We start from the raw sequence: 24488 nt of genomic DNA on the forward strand, positions 1-24488 counted from the left end.
GGACTGTAGAGAAAAATAATCTTCAAAAATATAACATAACAAAAGAAAAGCATTGATCAGCAAGTCAAGAACTGGAAAGCAAGTGTTTTTCATTCAGTTCTCCAGCCTGATTCTTCTGTGTAGTCAGTTCTTTAGACATTTCACAATCATAAAGAGAACTTAAGGCAGTCTGAGAAATCATACAAAAATTCAATGGCAGAGAATCCTCATTTTCAGGTATCACAGTAACTAAACAATATTTGTACCCCTTAAAAATAACTGTGTGAAAAAATAGGCAGATCATATACATTCACACTAACTCTTTGGAAAAGTATTATTTCATTGCAACAGCACTGATCCCAAACATAGGAATTTTACCTCACAGACTTGCAGGTTCATTTTTGACTCCTTATTACAATAATAAAAGTTTTATGAACTGAAATGACGCTATTAAGAAAGGAAAATTAGCCAAAGCCTCTCTGGACTTATTCACAAGACCAGAATATTCACTTCTTATTTCCATACACTCTGGTTATACATGAAAATGAAACATTAAAGTTCTAGTCCAGAGCCAATTTGCCCTAACCCATAAAAGTTTAAACTACAAAGCAAGCTGCCGCTGGAAGACATTAGCACTATCCATGTACGGGATCCATGTCATTGCTGTCTTGTGAAAGGCACTGAAGAACAATTATGCCCATAACTAATGGAACTGATCAACTTCTCCTCCAAAAAAGCATACCAGCCGTGCCTTTAGAACAATGTAATATCTTGAGCAGCCAAAGAAGCTGGTATTTGACTTTCTATTGCCAACAACATGGGAAAAAGAAAAACTACTATGAAAGTATTAAAGAAAATTCCAGCAACATGACATTGGTCAGCTGTTGAAACTTTACAAGTTCAGACCAGACAGACCAAAGACTGCCCTGGGAACTCCAGTTTACATACTCCATGGCCCTGGCATGAGTAAGATGATTTCCTTGTTGTTCTGCGAGATCTCTGCCGTGACTTTGATACAGTGAGCTACAGAAGAAAGCACAGAAGTAAATATCTTGGTATGTCTAATTTGTCTCTGATAAGACTGGGAGAGGGCAGTCAATAACTACTTCTTCTCTCTTGCATGCTCTCAGAGTTTACGCTATCCCCTTTTCAGCATTTAGAGGACCATCAGCAAAACAGACAGGGAAACAGCATGTCCCCACATTCCAGCAGTGTGATCATGATATTCAGTACTCTGTTGCTTTCGCTGGATATGTTTCACCAAAGATCTATACATATATATTTATATATAATTTTATAATGACATAGAAATAAGAACACCTGCTCATGAAAGCCAAACACCTGGATGCAAGCCTTCTGCAGCCAGAGGGTTACTTCAGGGTGAAGTGACAGCAATGTACTCAGTGGGGGACACTGATAGGGTCTAAAAGAGCAGGCACCATTAGCGACAGGTCACTCTGAATATAAGCATGAAGATTTAGAAAGTCAGAAGCACTGGAGAGCAGTAGCACCATCCCATGACTTACAGTTCTTGCCATGTTTTTGAAGGGATGTAGTCTCAACTGCTTTATTATGTGCTGAACTCAAAGCTGCCTATGTGAGTGACGCATGCTCATGGCATAGCTACGGGACTAGCCCTTGATTTTAAGGGAAATATATGCCTATTTTGTGAAGCCAAAGATTAGGTGTTAAAATGCTCCACACAATCAAAACAATGCCAGCCCAGGAAAGCAGTGCAGCAGCACTTTACGTGCCTAACAAATTTTACTAGTGAGAACATGAGATGTCTCAGGATTCTCAGTCACACTACAAGTAAAGAAGGATTTTGTGGGGATTGCTCACCTGGACCCATAGGCCTAAATTCATCCCAGGTGGCACTTTTGGCACATAAATGGGGTTTTTTTAATCTGGCTCTATGTTTCTTCCTCCCTTGTAACAATCCTGACAAACAATCCATTTGTCTGTGACCTCCACCCTGGCTTACTATAACTCACTATGTGGTTGAAGCTGAACGTGCGGGTAAAGCACGGGCTCCAGATGTGACTGCTCATCTTTTCCAATGCTCACATCATTACAGAATAACAGACTTGCATTTAAGGCTCTCCACAAGCTCCCAAGTAGTTTCTAAAACAGACCCAATAAAGAACCAAGGCATTGCAGGTTGTTCATCCCCGTGATTTAATAGGTACCCTGTTTCAGTGCCTAGGGACTGTTAAGAGCCTCAGAATTGCAAACTCGACAGCCCAGATGCTGCGAAGCCTAGGATGCACTATGCACAGAGGCATACCTGAAAACTCTTCCAGAGAGTAAGAGTCTCCTAGGGCCAAAGTTAGCAATCCTTCGTGGTAGTTAGGAACATAGACGTCTAGAACTCTCAAAGAACTGAGCAGAGCTAGCTCTTTTATTCTATAGTCTATGTTCTACATAGGTATTTTATTTAACACAAAAGTTGTGGTAGTGGTGAAACCACGCATGTTTATCTAAGATGTTGTAGTTAGTATACTTACCAAAAAAGCAGACAGTATCAGTTCAGTTCCTAACGTGGCCTACAGCTGAAGCCCTCACCGCCATCTTCAAGGAAAAAAAACCCCTATCTGTTGCAGAGACATTTTTCCTTGTGATCCTTCTGGTCTCAGGAATTTTGAATTCCATCCTACCCAGTGGCACAACTTTATCCAGATTTACTAGAAAGTGTGTTCTTTTTCAGTTCTATATATAGCCTGCTGGTTAGATCCATTAGGATACCGTGCATTTGAATCTCCTCAGGCTGAGTAGCAAACTAATCTCAGATCAATTGTTTAGCCTAACATTCAGGCTAGTATTTAAAAGGTGGTTTGCATCACAACTACTTTTTTTCAAGGGGTGGCTTCACTTTCATTCTGTGAGAAGCTCAATCTTGCTCATGTTGGTTAAACATGCTCACAGGATCTTGGATGGAAGAGCACTCATCAGGCCCTACATGAGAACTGCACACTTCAGCTCAAAATGAGCTAATTCTGTGCCTGCACAGAAGCAAACTAAAGAGGAAATTTTATTGTTAATCAGGAAAGTATTATAGTGTGGTTAGTCACCTGCAGGAGTAAATGGCATCTGACTTAGGGAGTCTTTAAGGATGTCAATTCCAGCACCTCATTTAGGCTTAACTACTAATTATTAGACTCAGTACAACCTAAGTACTGCTGCAGATTCCTCACTTCTTCATTGGATCTAATCTATTACAGAATTTTTAAATCTGTGACTGGTTCAAGACTTGGTTTCATTAAAGTTCGTGTTTTGATATATGACCCGTAGTGGCTGCTAAATAACAAAGCCCCAGCTAAAACATGGTAAAATGAGGACAGATCATTTTCTGTGGTGATCCAACTATCTATCCAGAGCAGGCCAAGCAAAACAGGGTGTCTTTAAGAGTACTTTAAAGTCTTCTCACTAGATACTGCAGGAAGCGGTGCAATTTAGTATTTTGCATTGATAGGCAAGATATTTCCTGCCTTACCTAAAAACATTTCTTTGCTTATTCTTTGACTCTTACCATGAGAAGAGTGAAACAATGTAGTTTATATTGGTTTTGACTATCATTACAGCATAAAGAGGATAGAGGTTTTATATCAAGTTTCTAGCTTTGAGTTACCTGGCGTGCAAAGTTTGACTTTCTTAAGCTGTGCCAATTCTAAACTACAGTACTGGCTAACGGATCTCAGAAATGGTTCACTCTGGAATTGCAAAGGCAAGCTGAGACTCAGCTGTAACTTGGCAGAGTTGAGTTCCAGACAAAAATGATTCAGCCCTTTCTTTCTTTACATGTTATCTTTCATTTTCTTTCATCTTACCTTTTTCCAACCTTTCACATTTTGGAGGAAAACAGAGAATATGGGAAAAGATCAAGTCCAAGGTTTTGGATTTTCATGGTAACAGGCTATTTTCAGAAAAAATGAAGGTTAAGTACACAGAGAATTACATAAGGATCCTACACAAACAACCAATAACAGTACTGATGTTTCAGACTGAAATAATGACAATATTTTCATAGCGCATTTGAACAGTTTATACATAGGATAAGGCTATTCTTTGAATTTGTCTGTTATTGATTTTAAAATGACAATGCAGTTCACTGGCATCTTGCTGAACTTAGACATTGAAAAGTACAGTATTACTATCAGTAGAGCACAAAGAAAAATTGTAAGTGGTTCCCTTCATGTAAGCTAGTCCAGCAGAATATTATTATCCTCAAAAATTCATGACTTATAAGTGTGAATGTCAATTATAGAATAAAAAATCAAATTGTTCTATGAGACTTTGGACAAAAATTTAGCCCCTTCTACACTACTGCTACCCTGAATGATGGTTGAAAACCTTGCCAATTTTTAATTCCTTCATATAATTAGGTTTTAATACAGTTGACGAAAAAAAGCAACTACAACAAATTTAACATATGTAACAAATAAGGAAATTTGCATTAGATTTGGAGGATCTGGCAGACTGCCATTCACCACAAAGTCTTGGAACAAGATAAAGTCATCCATATACTTAACAGATGTTAAACAAAACAAAAATTTAAAAGTGCTATTGCTAAAAAATTCTTATGGTGAATTCAGATTTGGCTCCATGTTCATAACACAACTGACTTGAGAAATGAAAAGTAAAGATTCAGATAAATAAAACACATAATAGAATGGCCACACACAGTGTGGGATCTCATAAACTACTGCAAATATTTGTACTGTTCTAAAAGTCATCTTGATTAAAAATTAACTATGTATTCGCTGCTTCTATTCAGTTTGCCTGAAAAGAACTAAAATTCAATTTAAAACGTGGTAAAATGTCCTGGTGTTTACACATTTTTCTCATCTGTAGAAGCATCAAGCAAAGGGTTCTGTACTACAGTCATTTATTTCTTACTTACAAATCAGACAATTCTTGACAAGACAGTACAGTACAGTAACTCTTCCCATAATAAAAAGTGATATATGGGTTCTATTTTGGTTCTTTGCTGAAATGGTTTTCTTATATTTGTTTTCTTGATATAAATGTTCTTGGACAAGGTAGATGACAAATGTAATTAAGCTGGAAAAAAAATCCATTTACTTGATAGTTCCAGTATTGAAGGAAGCTTGTGCAACCTTTGAGTTTGTTTTCTTGTTCAAAGCTGTACAGATGAAGTTTCCAGCTTCCATCACTGCATAAAGATTTACTCCCTAAAAAAGAGGTGGAAAATGTTAAGAATAACAAATGCACATGTTGAAAATGCTCAGACTCCAAGTTTTTTTGCTCCAGGGCCTAAGTTTTGCAAACAAAGGACCTGATTCATGTCATAGGTTGGTAATGGAGATCAGTAGAGTTACAGTGATGTACACAGTAATCACAGCCTCCAGTTGCTTGGAAGGCTCTACCACTTTGAGGGTGATTTCTTATCCTAACAGAAGTGGACTGAACACTCTAGTAATATCTTTCAATCTCAAAAGAATCTGGGATAAAGAACTGGCATAACCTGAAGAAGTTGGAAGAAAAATATAGTGTCTACATATGTGCTGTACTTACTTATCACCCAACGCTAAGAAAATTCATGCTTATAAGTATCCCATTTGCAGCTCAGGAATGGAGGAAACACACTTGTATTGGGAATTGAGCTCAGTGAGAAACAGGACCCTGCATTCTCTTGAATAAATAAAATCTCCTTCTTGAAGAAGTTCCTTTCAATGTAAAATTACAATTTGCATTGCTAGCACAACTGAGCAAAAAATTGCAGCTGCTTGATCTGCCCGTGCTAAAAAAATGTTCCTTGAGCAATCAACTGTTTTTTAACTAACATAAGGTACATATCAGTGCTGCTTGATTGCTGAAATGGAATCGGATCACTGATCAAAGAGGAAAAAATACTGCATTATTAGTCTCCTGAATTACTCATGTATAGTAAAAGTTTTAGAGTTCTATCATATAAGTGATGTAAGTACTTGCTCCAAAGATTGGAATTTAGAAGCCAGTAAAGTTCCTGTAGGAGGGATGCAAAAGGGGACTTAGAACTACCAATACACTGAGCAGTCACATAAAATGGGGAGAAGTGTGTCACTCAATATTAAAGAGTACAAGATGTATTGCACCAGAAATACACTTTCATAACACTTATGGATTTACGCACTAAAGTTCAGACCAAGACCTGATTTAGATGCTTAATCCTTTAATTGGATCTAGCACTTATTTCCATGTTCTACAGTAAATTTTGCCTTTTTCACTCTTGGAATTGGCTAAAAATGTTAACGAGAATAGAAATCACTTCATGGAAATGTAATCAAAAACATTTTTAATTTGAAACAAATTTTGCTTCGAAGTTTCCAATCAGCTCTAGTATATAGCACCATCTAAAACATATTGTTCAAAGACATCCTTTTAAAACTGTCTCATGTTAATACAGTTATAACAAGGGTGATTTCAGCTCATTCTGTTTATCCTTATTGGTCATTGGTCATACTTAGGCTTAGTTTGTAGAGTGCTATTGCACATAACAAAATCTAAAAAATTCTTAGAGCATCTGTGTTTTTTTACTGGGAAGCAATGAGAAACATACCACCATAGGCATACTTGGTAGTTAGATTATGGAAGATGGCAAAATAAAACCCCCAAACTATACAAAATTCACATTTTCAGCACTGTAACACTGCATAATATGATATGTGTTGATAAGAAACATATATTCACAGTTCACATTCATTACATGGAATACAAGCATCTCTGCCTTTTACATTGTCTTTCTTATATAAGTGTTGTGAACCAAAGATGATTACCATGAGGGCACAAAACCCAGCATTCACAAGCATGACTCACAGATGGGGATGGGAAAAGAGTAGTGACTGGTGTTTGTAAGGTTGTTGAGTCAAAATATTATGTCTTCAGATAGATACTCAGAAATGTACTTAAGTGTACTTGGTAATCACTCCATATATCCAGAGTTATTCCTTGACACCAAGGAATGAAACCATGAAACACAAAGACAAGTACCTCCAATAGTATCTATGAACTTGGGTAAGTGCCTTAAATCAGAAAAGCTTCTGCCAGAAGGCAAAGTCCTTTAACTCCCATTGGCTTCAATTAACCAATTGTCATTCAGCATTCATAAATACCAAGTCTATTATCTCTCTGAACTTCAGTTTTGGTGTCAGTAGTGTGAGGCTAACAGTAATTAGTTGCTTCTCAGAAAGGCTTATTGTTTGCCAAGCACTTTGAAGGCATCATAAGCGCAAGTACTATTACTGTAATTACATAGGAACCATATAGAAACTGTTTTTATAGAAAGTACATGTCTCCCTACAAAGTTTCATAAGCATTAATGATCTATGACATAATTATCTATCCATTACCATGGTACAACCAATAAATCTCTTTGTAGATGGGCTCTGCTAGAAAATTATTTCACATTTAGCCTGCTAGAGATTCATTTCACGTGTCACTTCTTGGTTATGTGTTCTGAAGAACAGTATAGACCAAGCATCAGTTATTATTTTGATGTATCTAGTCAATCTGAACTCAATAATGTACACTTAAATACTGTCCATCCTTTGCTTGACACTTTAAGTGACTTCAGTCAACAAAATGAAAGCTTTAGTGCATAGCTGAGAGGAACATGAGAAAGCGCTCTTTGCAAATCGACAGCATTAGTAATTATAATTTCATTTTGTGCCATTATACTAAAAGGGATATATTAATAGATTTTTGCAATAATGATTTTACAGAATTGGCCATGGTACCAAAACTAAGCAGCACTGCAAAGACCAAAGCTCATATATGAAGGTAATTTTAAGGCTCTGTGTCTCTCATCCAGTAAACCACGTTTTTCTTAATGGGCCAGAAAAGGGTCAAGGAGCAAAGGCTTGTGTTTTGTAATTGCATAATCTAAACTTTTTTTAAAAAGGGAGAACTAAATATTTGATGGTGTGATTCTTATCTCCATGGGATTTGGTGTCAACCTTTAGGACAAACTAGATTCCTGCTTGGACACCAGATCATTAACAGATTAATAAATCTTATCAAGAACAAGGTATATTTCATTTAATCAGGCTCTTTTTAATTGATTCCTTTTGCTACGAGTCAGTTGGAAAAAGTCAATGGGTATTTTGCCCAAGGAAAAACTATACTGGAAGCCTAAGTCTAAGGTGCACAGCAATGTAAAGTGAAATGCATAATTTCTCCTCCTTATTCCAAAGAACTGTGTTGTTTCAAAAGAATAAGCACCTTCTTTGTGAAAAAAGCTACCCCAAAGCACGTATGAACAGTTCAAAACAGTCCACTTGTACAATGGACACTTGTAATTAAACCTTTTATAAACAGGTATCTGACATCTACCCAGAACTCCCTAAGAAGCACATGAAAACAGATAAACATTACAGTGAACTCTGTAAGGTACTGAATATGATGTAACAGTGCTCAGGGGATGTACAATTCCAAAACAAGTTCCATGATCCTTTTATGTCAAGGAATTCCATCGGCATGCATGCCACACTGAACTGCAACTGACAGACAAGTAATAAGCTCCCCAGTAACTCAGATCGTAGTATTTCAGACATCAGGCTTTTCAATTTGTTTCTGCAGTAGTTTAAATACAACAGTGTATATTTAAATATACACATTGCAGTTTTGGCAGCTCTTTGTATGGTCTCCTTTGAGCTTGACTCTCAAAGTCTATGTCTAAGTTAAAGGTAAATTCATTGTATTTCTTGAGTTAGAACAAACTCATTATGCCACATTTCCAGAACAACGATGACCAACAGGAAGACCAAAGAGCACATTCTTTGAAGAAGACAGCATTACTTGGTTCCCAGGAATACAGAATAAATAACATGTCAACCAAGCCAGGGCTACTAAATGTGTGCTCTTCAAGTGTGGGTGCTCACTGGTAAGGTTCATTAAAGTGCAGCTCAGCGCAGATAAGCTGCTTTGCCCGCTCCTCCAAGAATAGGGCTGGAAATAAAAATGGCTGTGAAGGCTGCTAGCTGGTAACAGATTTTGTACAATTTTGAAATGAATTAAGTGGATACCTGAGAAATAGCCATGTCCTGTGCTTGGGCTCCAAACACCTGAGAAATAGCCATGTCCTGTGCTTGGGCTCCAAACACCACTACTTTTTTTCTCCAAACAGAAAAATTGACAACTAATAAGCACTATGAACCAAATCCAAAGCTCTGTGAAAAAAGCTGAGGTCTGCTCAGTCTTTCCACTGTAGCGCTGATCAGCCTTCTGGGGCAATGTCTACAGTAGTGATTTTTTTGTGGTTACTGAGGTAGAGCAATGACTCAAAGCAGTTACTATTCCTGTCAAATATGCAAACCAGTTCTACTCTGAATTGCTAGTGAAGACAACATCATTAATGTTATGTGTCAAGCCATGTTAAAGCAATGAGTTTGCAAAAACTACTATTTGCTCCCAATATTTCATTGTACAGCACAAGTAATTGTCAGGTATGTATCATATGTTTTCTAGAAAAATATTTTTGTTTTCCTTAAAGTCTTAAGTAGAAAGTTAAAATATCTTACTGTATTGATCCCCAGACCATCAAGCATGTATATCACATCCTCTGTGGCTACATTTCCAGTAGCACCTTTTGCATAGGGACAACCACCCAGTCCTGCAACCGATGAATCCACTACAGCAACTCCCATCTGGAAGATAACAACACAAAAATGCAACATCAGCACAGAGTATTATTTATAATTATTCATTAATAGCAGGTTATACATATTAGTTACCATGGGTAAAATACACATTTCTCCACAAATGGATGCATTTCTCGGAGGAAATTCCTTAGAATGGCATTAGTCCTGACATCTGTATAAGACTCTTCAAACACAGGATGTGGAACAGAGAACTAACGGTCCATTACGTGTGATTTTGGCAGATAAGATGATTGCTGCTTTAGAGCCAAACAGACTTTTATGTCTTCTCTCTCTTTATCTCTCTACATGTTGTTTTTAAGTAGCCTGCATCTATTCCTGCAAAGGCTTACATGCAACCAAATACAATCAATGTGTTTCTTCAAATGTGTAATTTTAAGCATATGTATAAGTCTTTGCAAGTTGGAAGTCTTAATATTAGCATCTGATTTACATGTCATCCAAAAGATTTTGGGACATCTACCCTCTAAAATGTTTTATATAAATGGCTATTCTTCCACAAAGAACTTCCCTGCTAGCATTTTTTCTCTTCTCATTTTCTTTTCTTTCCTCTTTATTAGAGATCATGAAACCACCATGTAAATAGTTTTTTTGTTCTTGTTTTAGAGGAAGGACTACAAGGTGCTTTCACCCAAACTGAACACCACAATGTAAGGAAGAATTAAATTTTGGCAGATCTGTTAAAGAGTTCATGATTTTAAATCAACTGGAAATAAAAGTTTAAAGAACTTTATCCTGGTGAGTCTGACCCATTGTTTATCATATTCACCAATCTAGAAGAAAACACAACCCCCAAAATAGCATATTTCAGACCCTAGCACAGTCCTGAAGTAGCATTCAGAAGCCTAGTTTTTAAGTTGCTTGGAATAACTGAATAACTTGGATATCATGGAAGTTCTCCACAGATACAGGTTCTAATCTTTGAATATTTTTAAGGGAGTACTTGATGCACAGTGTTAAGCTTTCTCATTTAAATTAAGACTTGAAAAACCAGCCAGCTGTCATACATTCATAATGCTCTGATTTTTATTTCCTTCCTACTGCATCCAAGCTCCTTCTCTCTCCTGATCCTCTCTCAGCATATTCATGATAAAGAATGGTAAACCAACTCTGCCCAAGAGATAATATTAAATTTCCTATGGGATGAAGCCTTTCCTGGGAGATTGGTCAAGGAGGGAAAGGAACCGAGCCTCTGATTTTCACTGACTTGTTTAGTGAGCTCTTGTGTCCTCTTCTTTCTATGATTAGATTTTAAAATAAAGCTGAAATTGGCAAGCATTTTTTCTGTTTTAACATGTTAGGTATGTGATCCAGGACGCTGGGTCTCCCTTGTTAAAGAAAGCTCTTCAGACTTCCCCTTGAAGAAGATTAGATGCCTTTGGAGGCATTCAGGCTCTAGAGATATCAGAGGCAGGCAATGATATTAGGCAGAGAGGTCATCAGATCTTCAAAGACACTAGCTTCTCTCTACCTTAAGCACACTAGATGGTTCTCCTCCCCCTGAGGCTAATTTAGGCAGAAATACACCAAAAGTTCAGAAGAAGTCAGGCAGACTGAATCTGGGTGCAATCACAGCTCAAATGCAGGACAGGAGTTCCTGTGCAGAGATAAGTTTTCAATACTCCAACTTTGACTTTGGGTCCGGAGAGATTCAGAGGTTAAACCATGCCTGTTACTCGCGTTTGCAAGTCAGTAAAATCAGCTTAGAGGCCTGACTGCACAGCAAGCTGATTTCTGTTGTTCTCCTTCTGAGGGACCTACCTGTCCCCGCAGGCTAACCTGGGAGCCTGAGCTGCTCCTTCACAGCCATGCATACAACTAGCTGGCAAGGTAGGCAAAAGATGATGTCCTGTATGCTGGAGCTGCTAAGTCCCCTTTCCGAATACACCCATCAGTGATTTTTTTTAGTTTTGAAATAAACTTCCCCGATGTTTTGCTGTATTTGCTTCTAGTTTTAACAGTGCTTTCCATAGTTTTATCATTGACCTTACAGGCTCTTTGAAGTTCCAACATTTCTGGAGGGCAATAATAAAGAGCAATCCAATAAAGCTTTGTCCCAGGCTCTATTCTCAGGCTGGGAACATTACCTTGAGCAGCTAGGTAGCTGCTCAAAGCCTGTAATAAAGACCTCAAAGGAGCCGAGGTGCATAACTGTGACAGGCAAGGCATTACTGTTTAATATTGCTCACACAATGAGACTCTCTAAGAAGGGATATTGTACTTTAAAGTACACTAATCTGTGAATTATGGAGTGAATCACCAAAGTACATGTTTCACATTTCAGTCACTTGTCATACACTTTGTTTGTGTAACCCACCAGTCAGAAAATGTGTTATACTACACATCTGTGTCCAATACACAGAGGATATGCATTTACGATAGCTTTCAACTGGAAATTCTGTCTCTTTTTGCACTACCTGCTAAGATTCATACATTTACTCTGGAAGTTATTGCTTCAAGCTCCACGGTGGCAGCTGCCGGGCTTGCAAGTGTCCCTGCAGAAACACACTTAAGGCCTCTTAATGGAAAGACTTAGGGTACGGTGAAGGTCTGGGGAAGAGAAAAGGGAGACTAACATGTAGAAGTGCTGGTATGATACAAGCATGCATCCCACTACGGTGCCTGCTCTTTAGGCTGACTATAAGATTTCCATCAGAAATGACTGTTTCAGGGATGAAAAGGTAGAAGAAAGTGTCCTTCATGGAGTTTCCCCCAGCTGTCAGGTTTTGTCATAACTGCTAGAGCATTCTTCTTGATGTATTTATTTTCAGTAACATTTACATGTGGATAAAAGCTATAGACAAATAATGTGTTGAGGTACATCACAGCTGTTAAACTCCCAAGGAAGATCAACAGGCTCAGAAACAGCTTTAGTAGCATATAAGCAGTCACTTTCTAACCCCAGTGAATTATCTCATGAAACGCTTGTCCTTGTGCAAAAATGGGGAAAATATCAACTAAATTGTATTGGCGACAATTAAAGTGGCATCTGAAAACAGCCAGAAAAGTTTACCAGTTCAAAGCTGGGGAGAACCTCCTCCTGTGAGGTGTCACCTATATTACTATCAGTAGCCTGTCCTTCACAGGGCTCTCACTGAGAGAAAAAACAAGAAACAATATACTGCCAGCATTAAAAGGGTGTGTCTTCTAAAGGCATCGGATATATATGCATATTAATTTCTTGATATGCTTGTACAAACACTTGTGATGCCACCATAATTCTGCATTTGCAGTGCAAGTCTCGTTAACACTGGGGTACATGTCGCTTATTAATGTTTGTTGAAAGTGTTTGTGGATACATGGAGGGGTATGGGATACTGCAGCAACATAAAGGTAACAAGAAATGTACATCTTTTGTCTAAGCACATCCTAGTACTCTCAGGCAGCCTCCTCTGAGTTAATTCAAGCTATCCCCACTGGAAACTGGAGTGAGCTCAGTCATTTTAGCCTAACATACATGCAAGAGCATAAAAAATGATGTCTTCTGGTGGGTAAGCGGTGGGAGCAGTAACCTCCAGATGACAGACAGTGATAATTGCTCTGTCTTTTAAACTATTCTGGCTAAAGAGAAAAAGGAGAAAGTCTAGTCACAGCTTTACATTGGTAACATCCTCGGTGCGGCAGCTTTCATCCTAGTATGGGACGCTTAAGCCATTACTTCCTAGAAGTAGTGTATAACATGTTTATGTCCCTATAATGTTATCTGCATCAGGATGAATTTGCCATTTTAACATTCTGCCAGTTGTAGACAAGGTCTTGACATGGTGTATATAATATAGCAGCTCTGAATGACCTCCAAATCTGACATGTCTTCAAAACAGTGCTCTTAATATGCAATGAGTGGGTGTCTCTGCCTTTAAGATACTGTCCTTTAAAGTTCTCTTCACAATGCTTCTGATAAGATGGCTGCTGCAACATGCTGCTATTTCAGCAGCAGACTCAGCTGCATCTGTCTGCTCTTGCACGTGGTACGGGCAAATAGAATGTATTTTCTGGTTCGTGTGCAGAATCACTCCAGTTCATCTCCAGTGTGGCCCCATTCAAAAAGTCCTTAAATAATCCATACTTCAAGCTCCATTCTAACAGTGCTAAAAACAGATGTTGGAAAACATCCTTCAGCAGCACTACTAACTAATTTGGAGGTTAATATTACAGTCCAGCCTGTCCAAGCACAGAGTCTGAAATAGCACCTAATAAATAACTTCTCTGCAAGTTTGAGCAGCTATGAAGCCGTTTTGCTTTCGCAGTCATTAAAAGCATAAGGGGCTCTAAAAGAAAAGCTAAAAATTGACATAATGTGTAAAACAAGGCCTCTTCCTTCATCACGTCCAATATTTGTCAGGCTTTTACAAGAGATAATGAGTTTCAAGCCTTTCAGCAATCTGAGCTTGCAAAACATTCACTGTCAATATGAGATCTTTAAAAAGCCCACAGTCTCATCACTTCCTGACAGGCACTAAATTGTGCTGAGATTCATGAGAAGTTGCACTGCAGCTATTTCGTAGGATATGCCCTAGACGAGCACTGAGCTGCTTACGTATGGATGTGTGTGTGGGTGCACAACGGCTCCGCTTCCAGGAAACCTGAAGTGCTCCAATCTTTTTTGACACTTGTAGAGTTTTGATAATCACTAAATTCCTGACAGTGGTTCCTGAACACCTTCCAAACTTTAGCTTTGGCTAGTTTTAGCTTACTCTCTAGAGAGGGCAGAAGACTTTTTGCTCCTGTCCCATGCTATCTTCCTAATTCCCCAATGAGAGAGCAAGGAATTAAATTAATCACCTTTGTCAAATAGCCAGTTTTAACAGGAAACCATTATTGCCAGTGAATAATAAATACTTCATGTTTCTCAGTTTGCTTTCCTGTCTCCACATAACTTCTTGTTGGGACAGTCAGTCTTCTTCCTTACTGATCTTTAAACCTGGCTTCGTCTGACAGAAGTTTAACTTTGTCCCTCTCTTAAAAATGGCAAGATCAGCATCAGTAACTCCAGGGAAGCATGAGGTAAAAATCAGAAGCTGTAAACGAGGTCTCTCATAAATTAGGGGTTTTTTTAAACTATGAGATTTTGAAACCATAATATCAAGGATGCCAGGTATGCATTAAACAGGAAAAGATTTGTTGTCCCACAAAGTTTAGGGGCCACAGCATTGTGAAGTTCAGTACCACAGTGCCTTAAAGATAGGTGCACGTAGATATGACAAAGAATCACTGTATTAGTTCAGCATTTGTTCAAGGAAGGGAGAAGGAAGGGAGAAGGAAGGGAGGAAGAAGTAAAAGGAGGACCTGCACGTTAGGTCAAAGGTTGTCCACACAAAAGGTAGCACAAGACTAATACTATTTAATCGTGCAGCCCTGCAGTGCCTAGCTGGCCCTCTTGGCGTGGTGTGGTACTGTCATACTACCGTGTCTCTCTGACATCACTCTGCTACCCACCACTACTTGGTATGCCATCAGGAAAAACACCGTCTCCTGTAGAGACAGAGATAACCGTAGAAATATAAATAACTATGCCAGCGACGCTTTGTAAGGTGGCTGTGCCCACAGAGATCCTTCCATGAGTTACATTATCAAGTTGTCTAAAACCGAGGCTTGCCATCCCCCTTTATTTCAATAAAACGAATGGATGTAAATAAATATTATTTTAGTATTTGAGCAGTTAGAAGCATAAATTTCTACATATAAGGCAATAAAATGGGACAACATCTCTCTGTGGAAAACCTTGAAAGTTAACTGCATTTCCTTCCTGCTTCTTTTTCTCTCTGCTCTTGCTAAAGATTAATGCATCACAAAAGAAAACACTACTTTTCAGAGTTAACACCATCACTACTGACCACAGGGTGTCACTGTTACATTAAAATCTATAATTTCCCAGTTCATTTAGTTAGAAAATTAATACATTCAGGGAAAAAAAAAAAATCATTTTCTCCCAAAACATATTGAGATGCAAGCAATTTGTGGGCAGACGTGCTGCATAAAATAGGTTAATACAGCATTCCTTTAACTTATTGCACACATCTTTTCATATTGCTACTGACACATTTATTATAAGCAAAGCTGGCAATGACATCTAGAGTTAAAGTTCCCTAACACTTTCCATCATAAGGCCCTACTTTCAGTTGTTTATTACTTTGTCAGCTTTTAACTGCTGGAGCTTATATTTTCCATGCCTCGCCTCTGTCTCAGGCTGCATTGTTTTGGAAAGTTTTAGTGAAAAATGGGGTTGGCCACTTCCGAAAACAAGTTTTGGGGAAGAAAAACGCTTTGTTATGCTTATATTCAATAATTCCAACATGAGCTTCCTGGAGATATTCTTGTAGTCTTGCACTCTCAAATTTGGCACAGGAGGAATACTGATTTTAAGAGATCACACGGTCTGGACTTAGTTACGAGGGTAGGAAAGTTCCACCTCATTGTCAGTCTGGTAGCTAAAATGCCCGAGGGTCAAGAGAGCAGCAGCTGACCGTGCTCTTTCCCTCAATGTCAACAAAGAACTGTGAAGCAATTCCTCTGAAACTGAGGTGGAAAATCTGTGTCTCTGGCTGAGGTGCATCACCCACACAAAAACCCTCTCACCAGTGGGCTCGAGCAGCTGAGAGCTGTGTTGCAGCTCCAGTTCTTCAGAGAATGTTCGTGGATTTTTAGGGGCAATCAATGCCGTTAAACATGAGACTGGTTTTGAGATTTTGAAAAGCTTAGAAAGTCCTAATAAAAATCCTATGCCACAACAATATTAATATTGAGAAGCAGATGTTCACAAGTTGCTATTAGTATTGCCTATGCAAGCTTATTTTGCTCCTTTTTTGAATACGTGCACTCTTCTATTTACAAGACACCAGGGTTTGCTAATTCGCGGTTGTACACAATTCGAGCTGCTCCCTTGCTAAGCATCACAAAACCTGCAGGAGGAGCAGGAGACACAGCTCAAGGTCTCGTCGAAACCCACGAAGAGGAGATGATCATCAGAGCACTGAGTGACTTTCCAGTCTCCCTTCCTTCCCTCCCCAGGCAACCCAGGGCATTGCCAGATTTCCCCGTTCAGCTGCTGCTGATCTGAAGCAAGTACTCATTGCCCCACAGGCTCTTCAGCAGAAGTTGCTGCTCTCAAGTAAACCTCTGGTGGTTTAACAGTTTGTCTGCTTGCTATGTCTTGTGAAATAACCTGATCTAAAAACGTGGGATATTCATTTTATAGATTTAAGTTTGGACACAGTCAGAAGACCAGTTAAACAGGTAGAGCAGAGAAGATGATAATCTTGGGATCTGGAGGGAAGGGGGGGACCAGAGAGGAAAGGCAAAGGGCAGCTTCGGGGTAGGCAGGGAGAGAAGCGTCTAGTCCAGCGGTGCAACAACTGCGCCAGGTTGTCTGTGCCCAACATGCAGCCAGGTGACAACCAGGTTTTTCTCACATGCTACGTGCCAGTGTAAATGAATAAAAATAAACCTGAAAATAAACTGAGGGCTTGATGGTAAAGTTACTGAGGGTTGCTCTGGGAGAGGAAAGTTTTGCTGGGACTGGAGAAAGCATGTTTGGAACTGCTGACAGTGAAGGTCCAATGAAGAAACAAAATCCACTCACTTTGCAAGGGATGGCTCACAGAGGACAAACTGAGTAGAGACATACCCACTAAAATCAAATGGCTGAATTGTCATAATGGCTGAATTATGGGACATCAGCTGAGAATGGGTTGAATGAAGGATGGGACCACAGGTAAAAATCAATGTTTGAGATGCAGGCTGCAGAGAGCACACTTCACTGTGAGTTACGACCTTGACAAAGGACAGAGTGCTACTATGGAGAATCAGGAAAAGGCACTGATCTAGTATTTGAAGTGCACATGGCAAATGTGGAACATGTGAATCCACCAATGAAAATGGCAAAGCTGACCCAAGCATCACAGTATCTGAAAAGGCTACTTTTTCCAACATTCAGAGAACATATAACCTAGTTCATCTATCTTAGGTACTGCTTTTATTGGTATCTATACCTTAGAAAGAAACTACAAATTCGTTCGATCTTGTTGTTCAGTCCTGGTTAGCTTCTACCAACTCCCAACCCTCCGCAGCTTAAGCTGGGTGGTCAAAACTGTTCCTGGAGGTCTAATTTCCCTCACTTTGTATAAACAAAACACTTTCAGCATGATGCACCAAGTGGCAGAGGACACTGGCTTGTACCAATGTGAGTAAACAAAATAGGTGGGTGGCAGAAAACATCTATTTTTGTAAAATAGATCTGTAGCAATGATGGCATTTATAAGAAAACTGGGAAAGCAGAGCAGAACTATTTTCATTCCACAGTAGTATTATGGTATGTCAGCATCAGGGTATCTAAAAGAATGAAATGGTCACAGCATTTAAAATCCCATCTGACTTCAATTCAGCCAGAGCCCTCACACAGCAGCACCTGACTCCCCTAGAGCCAGGAACATCACCCACCCACAAAACCCACTTTGTTTTGACTTTCATTTCCTATATTATCTGTGAAATCACACCCACCTGCCACTCAGCAAAAATGGGGACCTCCCGCATGTCCCCAGGGCTCATCTCCAGATGTGCTGTGGAGTCCTACAGAAGTATCTGCTCCTTGTCTGGGGCTGATCACCCATACAACATGTGTGGTCTTCACAGCCTGAAAACCACCACTGGTTCATTGGCGTGGAAGCTGGGGAAGCTCAATGGACCAATATGGGTGGAGGGACCCCAGCGTGACATCAGGAATTCTAATGGGTTCTTTGAATGTCTGAAAATGTACGCTAAGGTCAGCCTCTTCTCTGTCTTCCTCTGGGTAGCTTTCTCCAAGGAATGCTAAGGCAGATTAAAGGTGAGACCCCAGTTTAAGTTGTTGGACACTAAGATTGATGCTTGTTAGTTCTACAAGGACATTTTCTTCCACAACTAATTGAGCTTCATCCCGTGCTTCCCATCTCAACTGCATAATGAGCTTCCATATTTAGAGTGAAAAGACCTTTTCAGATACTAGTGACTTTTAGTATTGCTCCCACTCACAGCTTGACAACTAGACCTACACTTGTTCCTCCTGGATGTGATGATATACAAAGCAAGGGAGCCGTTGGTAAATACCCCTCAATCCAAGTCTCCCTTGTCTCTGCCACATACCAGAACGTCTGCTGAAAGTTTTGGCTGTTATCCCAAACATGATGGCAGTAACGACATATTAAATGATCTGATGCACATTACAATTTACAGTAGATGACTACTCCTATCTCATGCTTCCAAGGCTTTTCCTCCAATGTCAGTACCTATGCTTTCCAGAAAGTTGCTCAGGTTACTGTTGTAACTATTATAACATCTTCCTTCCCATTTCACCTTTTTAAAAGGAATCAAGCCAGGCTAAAGTTAAACTTTTTTTTCCCCCTCTCAATAACCATCCCAGAAATATTTATCTGACTTAGAAATGGAGCAGATTCAGCAGTGGAGCTAACCCCCACCCCCCCACAGCCCCCCCATCCAAACACAAATACCTACAACAGCCTGGCAGTGACACTACCCTACCTGGGGCTCAGGTTTTTTCTTCACCTTCCTTCTAAATAAATGTCCTAACTATTGGGTAATGTGGGACACCCAGGCAGTGAACCACAAACTGTCCTGTGCTTCACAAACATATGGCAACATCTAAAAGGAAGATCCTGCTGAAGTTTTCAGCGACTTCAGAAACACCAGGATGGTGGTGGGTTCTGTGCGTGTCCCTGAGAAACCTAGCCCCTCCCTAACTTCATCTTTGCCCTCCACTTTTCAATAAGACTTTGCTGCACTTTCAATCTCCTTATGCAACAGCAAGATTTAAAGCTCTAGCAGCAAAGTTCAACTTAGAAAAGTCCGGTACTTTATACTCCTCAACTGTATAAAAGTGGATTGGACCAATTCTTACTTTACTGAAATAATTATTCACTGGGAGCTTGCTTGAGCAAGGGCATGGACTTCAAGACTGCATCATTATTAGTAGTACTAGTTCTAACCTGCAGCTGGAGGTCATAGATTTGACTCCTCTTGCAGATCTCAATAACAATCAATGAAATATCAGAATTTATTAATAAGCAGACAGAAAGAAAAGGACCTGATTGTATCAGAGAACAAAAGTCTGTTTTTATCTTTTTAACTGTTGTTACGGTTCTCATCTTCTTTGGGGAAAAAAAAAAAAGCAACAGCTCTGTTAATTCCTGAGGCTACTTATTTTGCAAAAGAAGATACCTGGAGTTTTCTAAAGGAAGTCACACTTTTCCAGCAAGGTACATAAGTTATAATGATACAATTTGCTACTTAGAACTGGGAAATCACTTTAACTTTCATCAAGTGTATAAAAGTGTTATCTTTATGCATTGTTTCAGTTGTTCAGATTAATTCAAAATGTACTACAAAAGTGTGCAGAATTTTGAATTATAGTGTAGTTTTTCCATAATCCATGGTATCTTTTGCATTTTATATTAATATACACAATATATGCATCATACTTACAATACATAGTGTATGGTCATAGCAGTTATTTTCTAATGTGAGAGATTCCTCTTCTCATTTCTGGAGATATATCTCACAACAGAAATGAAGAATTGTGCATCCTATCTCAAGCTGAATAGATGTATATCTCCATCATTCACTATCACTCCATATTAGATTTAAAGTCTAGGCCAAAAATAATTTGTACAGTTAATGCTGTTAAATAAAACCTTCACTTTTATTCAGGCATAACTACTATTTTGAATCTCTTTTAATTCTATTTTCATAATCCCCTGAGTGAAACAATACTTTATTCTATTTTAGTACGTAGGATGTAAGGAAGTTCAGAGATTCTGCTCCCTAACATTCATTGACAAAACATACTCAGCATAAAGAAAAGCGGATTGCCAAGACGTATGGCAAAGTACCCTTAGAAAAAACCTCCTGGCATTTATTACATCATCTGGATTACACAGGTGCATATCCATCTTCTCCCATATTTGGAAAATAAGAACTGCATTCTCCATTCAAATGCTTTTAACTTATTTACGGCTAGATCTGGAGACTTAATATTTATCATCACAAAGTATAAAGCCAAATGTCCTTTTTCTTCAGGAGCACCAAAGATTAACAGATTAGAATGTTTTCCACATGTCCATTTTACTGTCAAGAGAATATTAAAGAAGTTTTCCAGCTTCCGCAGCTCAGCCAGATGTCAATGGATCCCACAGTGAAGTAAAATTGGCAGAGTAGCCTTCTCATGACCCCGGCATTGTTTTATCAAGGATCAGTTTAAAAGTATAAAGGGCCATTTCTTGCTGAGATCTGTAATGTTTTTCAGCCCTTTTCCCCTGCAATTACACAAAAGTGCTGACTTTGTTGAACTACTGATATGCAGTAGTATTTCTTATGACTTCTCTCACACTGTGCTGTAATTGCTGTTTGTGTTGGCCCAAGAAAAGTACCACGTCTTGTTTCCACTGTACATTTCCGGACTCTGGTTTCAGTAACATCAGTGTAGGATATTGTACTGGGCATATGTTTTGTTGTGTAAACATTAACTGGTAATTTACCCTGTCAATCTCCACAGTATGGCCTCTAATTACCAGAGGTTGAGGAGCTTCAGATGGACATTTTATAAAATATTTACAGTAGTCATATTGCTTCTTTTTTTCTTCACTGGTATCTGCGTTCTGGAAATCATTGCAAGGGAAAAAAATACAACTTCAAAAACCATAAAACAAAACCCAACAACAAAAACAAATGTATTCATTCTTGCACACCTCATTCTCTAGAGGAACTAAAGACTAGGTTCCCAATTAGTTAGCCAAAAGTTATGGCAATATTGCAGTAGACATTACGGTATAATAAAGTATTAGATATTTCTGTTTTCTTTCAATTTGATTATTCCCTTTTACATCTTTTGTAACAAAAAAAATAGTATATTATTTCTATCCGTACTTTTTTTCTTAAAATTCATTCTCACTAAATAGCCCCTGAACTTGCAAACAGCTATGCACATACTTAATTTGATTCAAGACTCAGACAAATGTATTTAACAAATGGGACCACTAAGGTCTTGTTGGAAAATATAGCATCTACTGCAAAGATTCAGAACCAAGGAGCAACCTCCCTTTAAGAGCTCTGGAATATATGTTTTAGTCATTCATCTATATAATTTCAAGGAAGTAGACCTTTCCATTTTGTGCTAAAATATAATGTCCTGAGTAGAATTCCAGGATGGGATAAAACAGTTAATAACTACAGTAATGTGACCAAGGAAGATGCAGTCAAATAGGGCATCTTTTTGGACACCACAGGCAGAGTGAATCTCTATTTCAAATCAAGTTTTCACCATGATTTTCATCATAATGCAGGAAACTTTAAAAAAAAAGTGTGACAGTTTCTCAGCTTCTACTATTCCATTATAACTGGAGCAATTTGGTAATATTCATCACATTACAATACCTTATCACATTACAATACCTCCAAAAGAATCTTCCCTTCCAATACATTGTCTAATTAAGTGGTAGCATTAAGGTGGGGAGCCACAAAATGTAATCTGTCTTGCAAATTTTTTTCCCTTATTCTGAATAAAGTTCTTTCTTAAAAAACACAGTTGCAAATTGCTCATCCAATATATCTGCCAACAGTGAAGCCAGAACCCTTCTTTTGTTTCAAAAGGCATTCAACTTAGCATCTTATCTTTTGCTAGAGATGCGCATTATATTGCCTTGCTAAGTCTACTTTTATTCTGTTTGCTCAGTTTATTCTTTAGAGGAAAAGATACTACATCAAATTAAAAATTCTTACCTATTGTTACAACTTCCGGTGCAAGCAAAATCTTACTGTTACAAACATAGACCAGAGAAAAATCTTCCTTTCTATAATTGTTTACTTTATGCATTTGAAAGGACTCTGTATTAATCAAATCACATCATTTGCCTCTGACAATCTGTCACCATATAGCACTTCCACTGAGCAACAAAGGAGAAAAAAATTAAATAAACAGGAAAATATGCAAGCTGGCAAAAATTATGGAGTGTATAAAACTATCATTCATTTATCTTTAAAAAATGATCAGAAAGTTTTTATTTCTGAGAGCCTGCCTGTTTCAATTTGTACTGTAATATTTCAAAAGAAAAAAAAAGATAAATGACATGAATGGACTCAGGAGACTGGTTCAGTGTTGCTTCTGCATAGCACGGAAAGAAAAGATGATTGTCATACTTTAAGTACTGCATCAGCTTTGGTTTCTGTCTTAACTGAAGAGTCATCTTCAACTTATTCCACTTACGCAAATGGTCACTTGTTCTCGTACGGCTACAAAGATCCACCCAACACACTCATTTCTTCAGTCTGTCTGATCATAGTATCTCTGGATTTTCTGCAGTTTAATTTACCTTAGGAAACACCCTGAGAGCTTGTTTAAAGCCACCTGATGTATCTCAGCAATAGGAAGACACTCTCCCTCCTTCATTGTTTGCTGGATGATAACAAAATTGGTTCCGAGGAGCCATAAATATGCAAGAATGGCCAGAGGTTTAGTTCCACCCCCTCAGTACAGCTGTCTGTAGAGCTGCCCAAAAAGGAAGGAAGCATCATCCTGTAAACACTGCGCTTCCCTACTGGAGACACTGGGATTTGTGATTTCCCAGGACTGTTCCTGCCATGGCAAACTCCTCTGACCCTTGCTTGGGTCTGAAAGTCAGGTTCCATGCAATACCCTCTTTTTCAGGCAGAAACTAGAATAAACACACTCACAAATAACGAAAGCTAAAGAAAAGAAACAATCACTTCCAAGTGGGAAGCACTGTAGTGATTCTGTCCTTATTTTACACTTGCTGTTAAACTTTAAGAAAAAATACTTCAAGGTAAAAAGGGAGGGGGAGTCATTGCTACTGAGCAGAAAAATACACGTCTAAAAGCCATTTATCTTCTTCTAGCTGATGTATAGAGTCACAGCCTGATTAAAGTGCAATATGATTATAGGGAGAATTTCTAAAAACAAGTCAAGCAACTCTTATAGAAATAATTTCTTTTCAAAATATCTTGAAAATTGAATGAGGAATTAAATCCTGAATAAAAACCTGGTTTTAAAGGTACTTAAAATAATTGTATCCTTACCAAACTTTTGTATTTTTTCTTTCACAATTGTTTTAAAAATATGTTCAGATACTGGATGTTAATTCTGTCACTACACCACATACCTTTTCAGTGTGCAGCATGTAAGCTCAAAACAAAGAGAAAGCAAAAGGAATAAGACTGTATCACAGCCAATTGAGAAGACTAGCTGAAAACACAAAGCTAGATACACAACTACTGGCATACTCATATGTTCCAGATTAGGAAGTATCTAAAACTATATATCCTAGAATCATCATCACAAGTACATCTTAATCACAGGAACAAATAGGTGGTCTAATGAACATCAACCTAGTATTAATCTAGAACATGTTTTAGATGACTTTTTAAAATATAGACATTGATTTTTGTGGTGTATTTAAATTAGAAATTTAATCTAAATTGGCATGTTAGCCATGTCAGTTAAAAAGACTGGCCAACATTTTCCATATTCACATCCCATGGTAAGCTGCTTAGAGCTTTCCCCATCTTTTACTAATCAAGCTGATATCCTGTGGGGCAGATATCTGCCCTGGACTACACTGCTCTGGAAAAACTTAGCCAAAACAGTTCAGCTTTTCAGAACAACTTACATGCACACCTAAATGTGTCACGCTAGTAAACACTGATAGATTCCTCAAGTTCTCATTGTTTCAAGCCTTGAAACAAAGACATGTAATGTGGGGAGGCCCACCTTAGCCGTAGAGATGGATGCAGCATACAGATGTTTAAGGAAGACCTGTAACAGCTCTGCAGTGAAATCCCCAGGGATGCGAG

General features: G+C 38.5%; 1 protein-coding gene across 2 annotated transcripts in view; it reads right to left on the reverse strand.

Moving 5' to 3' along the window:
• Positions 1 to 3058: 3058 nt before the first annotated feature.
• The window catches only part of HMGCLL1 (3-hydroxy-3-methylglutaryl-CoA lyase like 1), an 84674-nt gene continuing 63244 nt past the window's right edge, over positions 3059 to 24488 (reverse strand). For both annotated transcript variants that reach the window (XM_075498095.1, XM_075498096.1), the window contains 2 exons: positions 9498 to 9623; positions 3059 to 5171 (listed from right to left, as the gene is read on the reverse strand). In XM_075498095.1, coding sequence (XP_075354210.1) covers positions 5058 to 5171; positions 9498 to 9623 — 240 coding nt within the window. In that variant the 3' untranslated portion in view covers positions 3059 to 5057. The remainder of the gene's footprint in view (positions 5172 to 9497; positions 9624 to 24488) is intronic.

The sequence above is a fragment of the Mycteria americana genome, chromosome 3 (genome assembly GCF_035582795.1).
Source record: "Mycteria americana isolate JAX WOST 10 ecotype Jacksonville Zoo and Gardens chromosome 3, USCA_MyAme_1.0, whole genome shotgun sequence".
In the NCBI taxonomy this organism is placed as follows: Eukaryota; Metazoa; Chordata; class Aves; order Ciconiiformes; family Ciconiidae; genus Mycteria; species Mycteria americana.